The 12,355-nt window shown below is 38.1% G+C and overlaps 1 protein-coding gene across 9 annotated transcripts in view; it reads right to left on the bottom strand.

The window, feature by feature from the left end:
- LOC131054862 (tRNA (guanine(37)-N1)-methyltransferase 1) overlaps positions 1-12,355 on the bottom strand; it is a 116,118-nt gene that overhangs the window by 52,300 nt on the left and 51,463 nt on the right. For all 9 annotated transcript variants that reach the window (XM_057989497.2, XM_057989487.2, XM_057989488.2 and 6 more), the window contains 2 exons: positions 959-1,021; positions 625-698 (listed from right to left, as the gene is read on the bottom strand). In XM_057989497.2, the coding sequence (XP_057845480.1) occupies positions 625-698; positions 959-1,021 (137 nt within the window). The remainder of the gene's footprint in view (positions 1-624; positions 699-958; positions 1,022-12,355) is intronic.

The raw sequence follows: 12,355 nt of genomic DNA on the forward strand, positions 1-12,355 counted from the left end.
GATAAGTTTTAGTAAGATCCTCTGGAGATTAGTATACAGTTTTTCAGTATAGATGTATTAGATCTTTGAAAACTAGCATATGATACCACTTTGGATACTTTTTATTAATTAAGCAAAGGGGAATGACACACTTAAGCTCCAGAAATAAAGTTTATCTTTGAACAATGAACATTATGATTTCCAGTAGCATCTCTTAGCAGGTAAAGAATATTAAGAAATATTCCATAGGTCAAACATTATTTGTCAAGACGGGTCACATTCCATAGCAGTAACAGGAATCTTCTTGGTAAGACTAAATGAGGCTAAATCACTAAATACATCAATCATCAAAGATTGAATGAGGAAAAGAGCTGAGCAACTAAAGACTATTTGAAATAGTATTTCATGTATGCATTTACAATGTTCGAAGAAGGACCAAACTCCAAGCATTACTATTTAACCCACCTTAAAGCTCCTTCATACTATCCTTGATAGGATGTGCCATTTTGGCAATCATTTATTTTTATGGCCACAAGCTGCAAGTTGGAAAACATGCCAACCCTGCAAAGTCTCATTGTTGTGTGCTTTGCATTCTAGAAAAAACAAAAGTAGACTAAATATTTAGAGCACATAAGCAACACGTACATCAAAAATTACTTTTGCAATAGCATCTTTATATGGAAGCAGGTTCTCACATATATTCAAATGAGCAATATGTCCTGCACAGAGCATAAAAATGTCTGCTTCAGTATATGGCCTTGTTCTGTCAACTTAAAGAGAAAGCATATTTATTCATGAAAATAAGGATGCTCTGTATATTAGTATTTATCATTGAGAAATGGCATTCAAATATGACTTCAATAGTAAGGTAAGAAATGAAATTAGTGCAAATGCAATATAAAACTGTAAACAGATACACAACTTTTTGGCCATTCTGGATTAAAAAAACCATTACTAAGAGAAAAACTAGATTCGGTACCTATAGTTTCAAATGATGAAGGAATTTCCGTTCCAGGGGGTAAGATTTCCTTAAGAATATGATCTGCATGTAATAAAAGTGTATAGATGTCAATTATTTTAAATATATGTATCTTAAAAGATGTAAATCCTGTAAAGCACCAAAAGAGAAATTCCACACCATGAAAACATTATTATCGTGCATTCCAAAAACAAAGACCTTGTATTAGGGATTACAATGTTGCTCTATTTTACTCTTGATGTTTTGTGGCCATTTTATTATACAGAAACCACCATCCACAAATTCTAAAATTTTATAATTACAAATATTTGTAACCTCCGTTTTACCACTCAATTGTTTTCATTAGTCATTTTGCTCTAGCAAGTTAAAACAGATATCACAGTTGCTGTGTCCCATGATGCCAGGGTTCTGTTAAAGCTGTTCACAGCTGGAACCAAATGAATATTTGTAAGTTAAAAGTTGTCACTGGAAATTAGGCAGAGTATCAGAGATGATTGTCGCTGGACAATCATTTCAGTGAAAAGAAGAGGAAACTATTAGCAAAAGATATGTCATTCAAGTGACGTAACCATTTTAATTAGACAATCCTCATGGCCCATAAACAGTAAACTCATATACTCCACAAGCCAGTAGGGTGCCATTATGACTGTTGGTGTAATTAATTATTCATGTTGGATATAATTATACTTCACTTCTGTTTACTTAGGTACATGCACCACATTGTAGTTTGCATATGAGACACTTAGGGAGATGTGCATACATTGGGAGTGTATATAGGAGAATTTCCACCTTTTATGGTGTGATATTGTTATTACTTTATCATATCCACTTATTGTGGAGTGATAATTCCACCTTCGGTGGGTGATCCACCTCGTGTGGAATATTTTACTAGTTCTCCTACCTACCCTTGCATCTCATTGAGCCACATGTCATCTTTGTGTGCTCTCTTGTCTCTTAGCCTTGCCTTTCTAAGCAAGCTCATCTACATTGTATGTAATTCTTGATGACCCAGTTGATCAGTATTTTCATCTTGATTTGAATACAGTTTATTCTTCTCAAATATTTTTTCTCTCTATTGTGCTATTCAATGTGCTCTTGATCTTGGCTATTTTCAACAAATTCTCACATGGTATCAGAGCCATTGGGGCTTCACTGAATAGTCTATTTGGAGAGTTTTTGGAGCATTCTATTTTCGGATCTAGGGAGCTGCTCTTTTTGAGGGCGTCTTGAGGCTATTTGGACCTCACGGTTGCATTTGGGTGGCTATTTCCGTGAATTTTGAGTATAAATTCAGCTATTTTCGGTGAAAGTTGTTTTCGGGGCAAAACTTCTTTTAGCAGGCAAGGGTACGACCTACCTGCCAAACGGTACGATTTTATTAAAAATAAATAAATTTTTTTTTTCTTTGCAAAAAATTAATTTCATTTTCTATTTTTCGAAAAAACTAGGAGTTTTTTGAGTGTATAAAGTTTTTAAAAATATATATATATTACGAGGGGGGTTTAACCCCCCACCGAACCGTACTTTGTCGCATCTCACTAGTTGCAGGCCAACTATACTCTATCGGCTACCTATACTGACACCGGCCCCCTGCTTTCGACTAACACCGCCATTATATCCCCGACGTTGCCCCACTTCCGATAGCCCCTGGAGACTTCAACTCCTGCACTCTCCGGTAGGCCCACCTCCCAATGGCTATTTTCCTTCCCAGCAACCTCCCGCGTCCTCCCGGCTATCGATGCCACGTCTCCGTCAGCCAGTCACCTTGGCCACCACCTATGGCCCCCGCGCTCCGTGCTCTATCGCCGCTGAATTCTAGCTGCCGGTCTCTGCAACTCTACCGAATCCCTGCTCCGCTGATGCCTCGAGCTCCTTCACTACTTCGGGCTCCGTCACCGGCCACGCCCAATCTGCTCATCCACGTGGCGCTCCAGTACTCACCCACACAGTCACCTACCTGATATGCAGGCCACTGCACAAACTGAGACGTGCCCTAGCAGGATCAGTCCTCTTCATGCTCATTCAGTGCCTAGTTGCCACGTCATCGACACACGCGGCCTACCGTACCTACACTGTCATCAGTGCCCTGTCAACCGACCACAATGACACGTGGCCCACGGTTATTTGTCCACACGTATGCCACATCACTACACAGGTTGCACAATCATCACTGCCCAGTTAGCTTCTATACGACACATGTCAGCATTTCCATATTGTACGGACAGTCTACGCAAGCATGGTGGTGAAGTTTTTATGACGGCCAGACAAGTGTCAAATTTAAGCCTGTCATTTGCTGACGTCAACACTATGTCAACAATATTTTGAAAATTTTTTACCCCTCATTGGGCTTTTCAGTTTTGCAGTTCAACTTTGGAAGGCCATAACTTGCTCATTTCAGCTCCTTTTTGGGTGCATTTTTTTTTAATTTGGGCTAAGTTTTCGTGCTTTTCGCAGTGGTGGAGGAATTTTTTGATTTTGATGAACAGATTTTTCACAATTTACAGTTTTTGATGACTGTAACTGTCCAATCCTCAATTTTGCAACTTCAGAGGCTTCGTTTGCAGCCATCCGACCTCCTTTTCAGGTGTCGTTTTTTTTTAAAGTGCATGATTTTTCATCTACTTTCATAATCTGCCATCAATTTGCAGTGATTTTGAGTAGAAATTGTACTTTCAATGTTTGGTCATTTTTGGCCTAATTGTTACTTGTATTTTGCTTAGATCTCAATTTAGAACACTTGTAGTATTTTTGGAGGTCTCTTATAGCCTATTTGAGGCAATTGTAAAGATGAAATCAGAAGTCCACCATATGACCATTGTACACGCACTAAGTATAAAGTGTCAAATCATCATTTTTGGGGGGAGGTTTCTTCATTGAGTAATTTGGGGGGGTGTCTTGTGTGATTGTGCCTCTCTCTATCTTGTGTTTTTTTTTATTTTGGTGCTATGGGTTCTCCTAAATTTCCACTTTTAACTCCACATAACTATGCTTCATGGAAAATTAAGGCATGGAGTAAACTAAAGGAAAAAGGACTCATTCATTATGTAAATGGAACGATAACAACACCACCTGATCCTAAGGCTGATACTAATGCTCAAGTTGAATGGCAAGAACCAAAAGCAACCTAAGCCTAAGCCGCAACAAGATGGAGCACAATCATCCTCTCCACAACAAGGTGATTCTACATCCTCACCTAAGAGGAAATAATATAAGGACAATCTTTTTGTGCATTTTGCAAGAAGTCGGGACATGATGAACAACGTTGTTACAAGAAGGATATTGATGAATTGAAACGTCTTCGTGAGAAAAACAAAATCAGTTTACCTTCTAGAATGTCTACTTCGGCTTCTTCTTCCAAAGAAAAGGATAAAGGGAAGGATCACACTTTTGAGTCAAAAGGAAAGGGACAAGCTCTTTGTGCTACTACAAATCATGATTCAAGGAGATGGCTTCTAGATTCAAGGGCTTCTCATCATATGGCATCTTCGCAGTCTATGCTCTCTTCATTTGAGCCTTGCACCATGCCGCAGATTTTAATGGGCAATCATACACATATGGATGTGATTGGTAAAGGATCTATTGCCATTGGGGATAACTCCTTCAATGATGTGTTGTGTGTACCCCACTTGACAAACAATCTTCTTTCCATCTATTAGATCACACATAGGGCAACGAGGAAAACTGTGGAGTTCACACCTGATTCAGTTATCATTAGAGACTTGGAGACTAGAGCTATCATTGCGACTGGGGTGGTTGGTCATGCATCTCGGTTTTACTCCTTTTCACATATTGGTCCTATTGATGAGGTTGATTCTTCACATGGCGATCACACTTATGTTGATGATTCAGATTTTGAGAACTTTGGGTACTTGAACTTGGGGATTCTCACATGTGACCCCGTTCTTGAGCCTTGCATTTCATCTCCTCCTATTGATATCACACCACCTATTACACCTGATGATGCAGATAGTGCGACAGTTTTGCCTTCTTGTGATTCAGTGCAGCAGGATATTTATTGTCTTCCAACTTCAATTCTGTCATAACCCCTCTTTGGACATTGGATTAAATAAATACGATAATTAAAACATTTATTAATTAACATTTAATGATATTGGAAAATCGTCTCATTTATGAGACTTCACGATTTTCCTCTAATATATGATTATTAATGTTTATTATTTGTTATGATTATTATTATTATTGTTTTATTTTAATGTAACATTCATATTTCAATTATTAATATTATATTAATTATTAAAGAAGTTTTACCATAAAATACTATTAAAACATAAAATAGATATATTGAATATATTACACTTACCCTTAAACAGAAATCATTTTTATGCTAACCAAGGAGACTCATAATAAGAAGATCCGACGATAACTAATTATTATCGGTTAACAGTAACAACTAGATATCAATGAAGGAAGACAATCAACGATTCCATTCTTCAACGTTAATATCATGGGCAGCGATTTGAATGACTATGAAACAATTATAAGATAAAGGCGGAATCATTACGATAAAAACAGTCAACGATCAGACTATGCAGTGATTATATTAATAACTATAAAGATGAGCCGAGACCATCGTGACTAATAATATTGAAGTCGTCAGCGATTAAGGAAGGCAAATTCGTTTAAAAACTGATCTATTGTGTTGTAAAGAGAAGTTACAATTTGAATAGATAATCATAGACAAGATTAACTAATAACCATTAACTATGGAGAGGTGCGATGTATTAGAGAGAGGTAACTAATGGAGAGATATGTCTTTCAAATCATATGGATGCAACTATTCGTTAGTAAGATATAAAATGAGAGTTGACCTCATTCTAGGAGGGGGGGAAAGACGTCTACCATAATCTGCCTACAGTGAATCATGGATATCCAAGCAATAAACATGGAAGAACTCTTTATCCGATTCTTGACAAGGGTGAAATCACTACAAAGAGATGAATAGAATCTCAGCGTCTACATAAGATATGGTACCAAAGACTTATACAGAACATATGGTACCAAAGACTTATACAGAACCAAGTCTTATCGCTGTCTACATAGCCCAAATCTGATTAATCGCTGGGACAGGTATGGAGCGATAATAAAGGAATAACAATTAACTTCACAGAGGTCAAGAAGCAGCGAAATCCAGTGTTCAATGTAGCAATATCAATTCATAAGAAAAAATGACTTATCAGCATCAATAACGATAACCAATTAATGGGAAATGAAATTGTTATCAATTAAAGTGGCAGCGATGGTGATGGCTAAATTTATCAAGGTCAATTACCTTTATTAAGCAGCGATTAATAAGGTATGATTTGTTAATGTGAAAACAAATAAGAACAAGCAGCAGTGATGACAAAGAAAGGCGACATTTAAGTTAGTATAATGAATAAAAGCAAAAGAACCAAAGCAGATATAAGAGGAATCCGTTAAGGGAGCAATCAGCATTGACCAGACACGGGGAACGAAAGGACATATTACTGTTATAGACCACTTGTTAATACACAGCGACAACCTAAAATACACTTCGGGGCAGCAGTGTTCTTGAGGCATGATATATGTGCTATGTATACATACAGAAAACACTCATTATTGACTCGGGACATTACAAAGGAGCATAGCAGACTGCCATTAAGGTATTTCCAGTTGCATAGAAGACAAAGGTATAAACCAGAGAAGGCAACCAGGCTTAGTGTAATTTTAGTGTCCTATATGGAACAACAGTCTATCATATTGTGTGAGGAATCATATCCAAATCAGGAGCGACACTTTCAGATCTACAGACATCATTGATTCTATCAGACATAGTATATCTCCCATTGTCAAATCAGAGAAAGTCATCGAGATAAGTTCTATCCTCTGAACTATTCTTGGAATTTTAAGTTAAATATTATAATAAAATGCATTCAGTTTTGATAAACTTATATTTATACATATATTACAACTCTCACTTTGAGTTAGAATTGTTGACTCTGGACTAAATTAAGGTAAGTCCCAAACGGGGACATTACAAATTCATTGGGATGACTGCTTGACAAACATTGCAGGGTTGTTTGTGGAGTCCTACATTGCGAATTTGGGAGACATCATTGATGATATTCATCTTCTCTTTGATGAAGATGATCCTTCTTCGATTGTTGTGAGGGAACACTCTGACCCTCTTGTGCATTCTCTACATGATCATTCTTTCGAGGTTGACATGATTGTGGATACTTTTGTACAGCAGTTGGAGGAGGTCTCCTTATCCTTAGCGGAGACATGTGAGTCTTTGGATATTGTTCTACATTCATCTCCACTAGATCTTGAAGCGCCTTTTTCAACAGTGTAGATCAGTACACCACCTTTGGAGGGGGTAACTTTCAGAATCGACATGGGGACACTTGAACAGTTTTCAGAGACTCCATCATGAGTTTTTTTCCTACCTCTTCCCTTCATGATTGGGGAGACTTCATGGATACACCTTTGGTTTTGTTTCTTCCCAAGGGGAGGAACGTTGTTCAACGATCATGGAGTAGTTTCTTCATTCAGCTTCGAGCTTCTACCATTGGTGGAGATTCTACATTGAGGGGGGGGCTACTTGGTCTCTCTTCTTCTCTCATATGGGGGAGACTTTTTCCTCACATGGGGTTTTGTCCTTCTCATACTTCTTTGAGATAGTTCGTTGTATATAGTTTTCATCTCTCTTTTGGGGGGTGGGGGAGTTTCCCATTGGGTTTGTCTCTCTTTCCCTGCTTTATGGGAGATTGCATTTGCATTTGTACATGGGTACCTAACATGGCCTTGTAGTCAGGACCCATCTTGCATTGCTTTGTTGCATTGTAGACTTAAGTGCATTCCCCTAAGTTGCACTTAAGGCGGGTTGCTGGTGCATTCATCTTTGTGTGCTCTCTTGTCTCTTAGCCTTGCCTTTATAAGCAGACTCATCTACATTGTATGTAATTCTTGATGATCCAATTGATCAGTATTTTCATCTTGATTTGAATATAGTTTATTCTTATCAAATATTTTGTCTCTCTATTGTGCTATTCAATGTGCTCTTGATCTTGGCTATTTTCAACAAATTCTCACAATGACCTATTGATTACTTTTTGGTAACGCAAAACTTTTTCTATCCACATGCTGTCCAAACACTGCAACTGCTTCAAGTACACCCAAAAATAGACAATAAGACATGTTGTAGATGTTATTGTCTCCAATCATACTATTCATGTTAGTAAGGAAAGCAATTATAAGAACACCAGATAGTCAACCTCAGGATGAGAAAATTAGAAGTTTGCACATGCAAGCAGAGGGGCTTAAGGGCCTTTATCTTTATGAATTAATCCCTTCTACAACATCCTTTTTACTCCTTGAATATATGAATGTGCAAACTCCAATACATACTACCAAGGTCAGTTTGTTCAGGTATGTGCAAAGTTAAGCTTGAATGTATGTTCAGGTAGCCTATTACAAGATTGACATGGATAGACACCAAACTTTGGTCAATAATAAGTAATAACAATATCAAATTTAAGATACCAAACCTCTTCCTTTATTTTTTACTTAATTTATGTCAAAAGCCACAATCACTTCCCAAAACTGTAATCCAGCAAAAATTGTTTGGAAAATTCAGTAAGTTCATTCATCTATGCAAAAAAAAAGAGAAAACAAGCTAAACATATTCAAAGAGCAGTAGCAAACATCAACACATGAACTGAACTACTATGTATAACCAGGTTCACCATAAAAAACCAAGAAATAAATCAACATTAAAATCGTTGTTAAAAATAAAATGGCGGAGAATAAATTCCAGCCGGCAAATTCCTTATTAGGAATAAAATAAAACCTCCACGATCAAGAGCCTCTGAAAAAAAAAATCTTCACTTCTAAATCCTTGCTACTTCTATTCAATTTCAACTTTCTCCAAATTCGCACGTGAGAAATGAATTATATTTAATTGTTTATATAGAATTCCTTCACCAAGCTGCTAAGTTGATCAAAGACCAAAATTGGCAGTTGTTTTAATGATGTGCCATACTTTTCTTTTCAACCTGCCATGCAAACGGGTCCCACCATTATTCCTTGAGTTTTAAAATGGAATTTTCCATTAATTCCTCGAGTCATGTGCCATAACTTAGAATATTCTTTCTTTTGTGTTGCCAACTCGCCATTCTTTCCATTTTGAATTTTGAAAGGATATTTGAAAGATTTTCTTAGGATTTTGATTATTTATCCACTTGGCGAGAAACCCTTGGAAAGAGAAAATTTATAGAGATAAAATTTAATCCAAGAACAATTTTCTTGAAATTTTGAATTTGCCTTGTTCCAGGGAAGCTTTTTCTATTTTGAGTTCCAAGGCCCAGGAGAGAGAAAATTCTCACTTAGCCAAATTTTTAAAAAAATTGAAATTCGGACGAACTTTTATGCCTGAAATGGGATTTTTCAAAATTTCCTGGGAGGAATTTTCTCTTCCAGTTCATCCTTGATCCCTTGCCTTGGACTTTCTACCTTCAATTCATCCTTGAGCGTGGAATTCATGTCATGGAGGAATTTTCCTATTCTTTGCTTTTCCTTCACCCCCTCCACCTAGCACTCATGACTTGGACTTGGGCCTGAATTTGATACCTTGGAGGAATTACATACCATGGAAAAAATTCCATTACACCTCTATTTGGCACCCTAAGCTGGCCTTGGGCAGAATTTCTTGCTTGAGGAAATTTTTTCTTTGTCAACTTTTCCTTGCCTCCTTGGTTTTGGTGCCCATCACCTAACTTGGGTGGAATTTTCATAGCATGGAGGAAATTGTGCCTAGGAGGAAATTCCATCACCTTCTTTGTTTGACACCCTGAACTGGCTTTGGGCGTTGGAATGGCATGGTGTAGGAAAAAATGGTGTGGAGGAAAATTCCTCCACACCCCAACTTGAGTGCTCTATCTAGCATTTGGGCACTAAAACACCAAGGGCATGGAATTTTCCTCCATGACCCCAATCTACCACCCTACCTAGCTCTTGGGCGGAATTTTGAGGTGGTCAAGGAATTTGTGCTCTGGAGGAAAATTCCTCCACAACATTTTGGCATGGATGAAAATTCCTCCACAACATCATTTTGGTGCCATGGAAAAAATTCCATTACCCCTCTGTTTGGCACCCTAAGCTGGCCTTGGGCAGAATTTCTTGCTTGAGGAATTTTTTTCTTTGTAAACTTTTCCTTGCCTCCTTGGTTTTGGTGCCCATCACCTAACTTGAGCGAAATTTTCATAGCATGGAGGAAATTGTGCCTAGGAGGAAATTCCATCACCTTCTTTGTTTGACGCCTTGAACTCGCTTTAGGCGTTGGAATGGCATGGTGCAAGAAAAATTGGTGTGGAGGAAAATTCCTCCACACCCCAACTTGAGTGCTCTATCTAGCATTTGGGCACTAAAACACCAAGGGCGTGGAATTTTGGTCATGGAGGATTCCATCACCTTCTTTGTTTGACGCCTTGAACTCGCTTTAGGCGTTGGAATGGCATGGTGCAAGAAAAATTGGTGTGGAGGAAAATTCCTCCACACCCCAACTTGAGTGCTCTATCTAGCATTTGGGCACTAAAACACCAAGGGCGTGGAATTTTGGTCATGGAGGAATTTTCCTCCATGACCCCAATCTAGCGCCCTACCTAGCTCTTGGGTGGAATTTTGAGGTGGTCAAGGAATTTGTGTTCTGGAGGAAACTTCCTCCACAACATCATTTTGGCATCCCACCTCTTACATGTTGCCTTGCCAAGACAAAGGATTTTCCTAACTTTCTCTCCTGGCTTATAGTTCATTTCCGGATCAGGAAGTCATTTTGGATTGAAGTGATTTTCTTGCCAGACTAAGAGGATTTTCAATGCTTTCCACTTATGGAATGGGAGCCCACACTAGGCCATTTTTCAATTAGACAGCCTACTTTTTGACTTTTCAGACTTAGAAATGTTCAAGAATGCTCAATCTATAGTGACAGGAGCCCTGCCTATTGATGAACCTACCAGGAATAGACTTACTATAAATAGAAAGTACTTCAAAATCTTAGTAATAGGGCATAACAGGACGAGACGACACACTAAAAATAGAAACTTACTAAAAAATAGAAACTGCTGTAAAGAGTAAGTTTGTTTTTTGGCAAATTAGAACAAATCCGAGAGGAGGTGAAATCCCTAAAACGTAAAACTTTCTAAACATAGAAAGTTGCTACGAATTCGCTCAAATTTCACTGGTAGGTTCCTTGAAGGGTCCTGATTCCAATGCAATGCTCAGTTTTTCCAAAACCCTAAAGGAAAAGCCTCAAATCCAAGTCTGAAGGGCAAAAGCCAAATATGGACGAAACAGATTTGAGACTTAGCTAAATTCACTCAAACGACTTACAGACTTGATCAAATTGACCCCCAAACATCTGCCAACTGAGGAGACCTAAGAGCCTATTGTGAAAAGACCCAACAAACCAAAGCCAAAAGACCAAGAGGACCTAAAAAGTAGGGGGTCCCCATTCAAGATGGGTGATGAGTGATTAGGTCACAACACTACTTTTCTAACTAGTTCAAAGAAAGTAGAGCTTAATGAAAAGCATAGAATGACTAGTAATATTGATGCTAAAATCATGGTGGCAAAGTCTTACATCGTGCAAAATAACAAGGCAAATGATGCCATTGGCAAATTTTTCTTTGCCAATGTGGCTTGCTCTTCTTATCATAAGGAGGTTGTGGTATAGAGCAAGACTGTCATATTTGCCACCAATTGATAACAACAATCTTGGACAAGAACTATTCCAAGAATGATATTCTAATAGACAAAATAAAGCCTACCTGGGTAAGTGGTGGATGAAGCACGGTCACAGATGGGTGGACAAGCATTAAGCATCCTCCACTCATCAACATCAAAGTCACATGTACAAAGATACCTTTCTTAGGGTTGTTGATTGTTAAAAGCACAACAAGGATACTGATTTTTGGCTCCAAATTCTTGAAGATGCAATTCAGGAGGTTGGACCAAAGAACATGTACAAGTAGTTACAAATGCAATCCATGTGTGTAGGGCTACATGGAAGTTGATTGGTGCAACCTAAAAATATATTTGGTGAGCTCCTTGTGTGCATGTCATGAATAATGCACTCATGGACATGGGCAAAATCAATTCAATCAAAGATGTCATTAATAATGCTAGATGTGCAAATGTTTAGCTGCAAACACCACACTTCACATACACTTTTCGGGCCTTCTCTAAGAAAAAACTTTTAAAACCTTTAGAGACTAGATGTGCATCATACTTCATTCTCTTGGAGAGGATGCTTGAGTTGCGAGAGGCATTGCAACAAATGTTCGTGATAATGAAGTAGAATCGAGTAGAGGAAAGGGCTGAACAAGGGGGTGAAGAGTGACACCTTTTGGGCTGATGCAA

Source organism: Cryptomeria japonica, chromosome 9, assembly GCF_030272615.1.
Source record: "Cryptomeria japonica chromosome 9, Sugi_1.0, whole genome shotgun sequence".
NCBI classification, from domain to species: domain Eukaryota; kingdom Viridiplantae; phylum Streptophyta; class Pinopsida; order Cupressales; family Cupressaceae; genus Cryptomeria; species Cryptomeria japonica.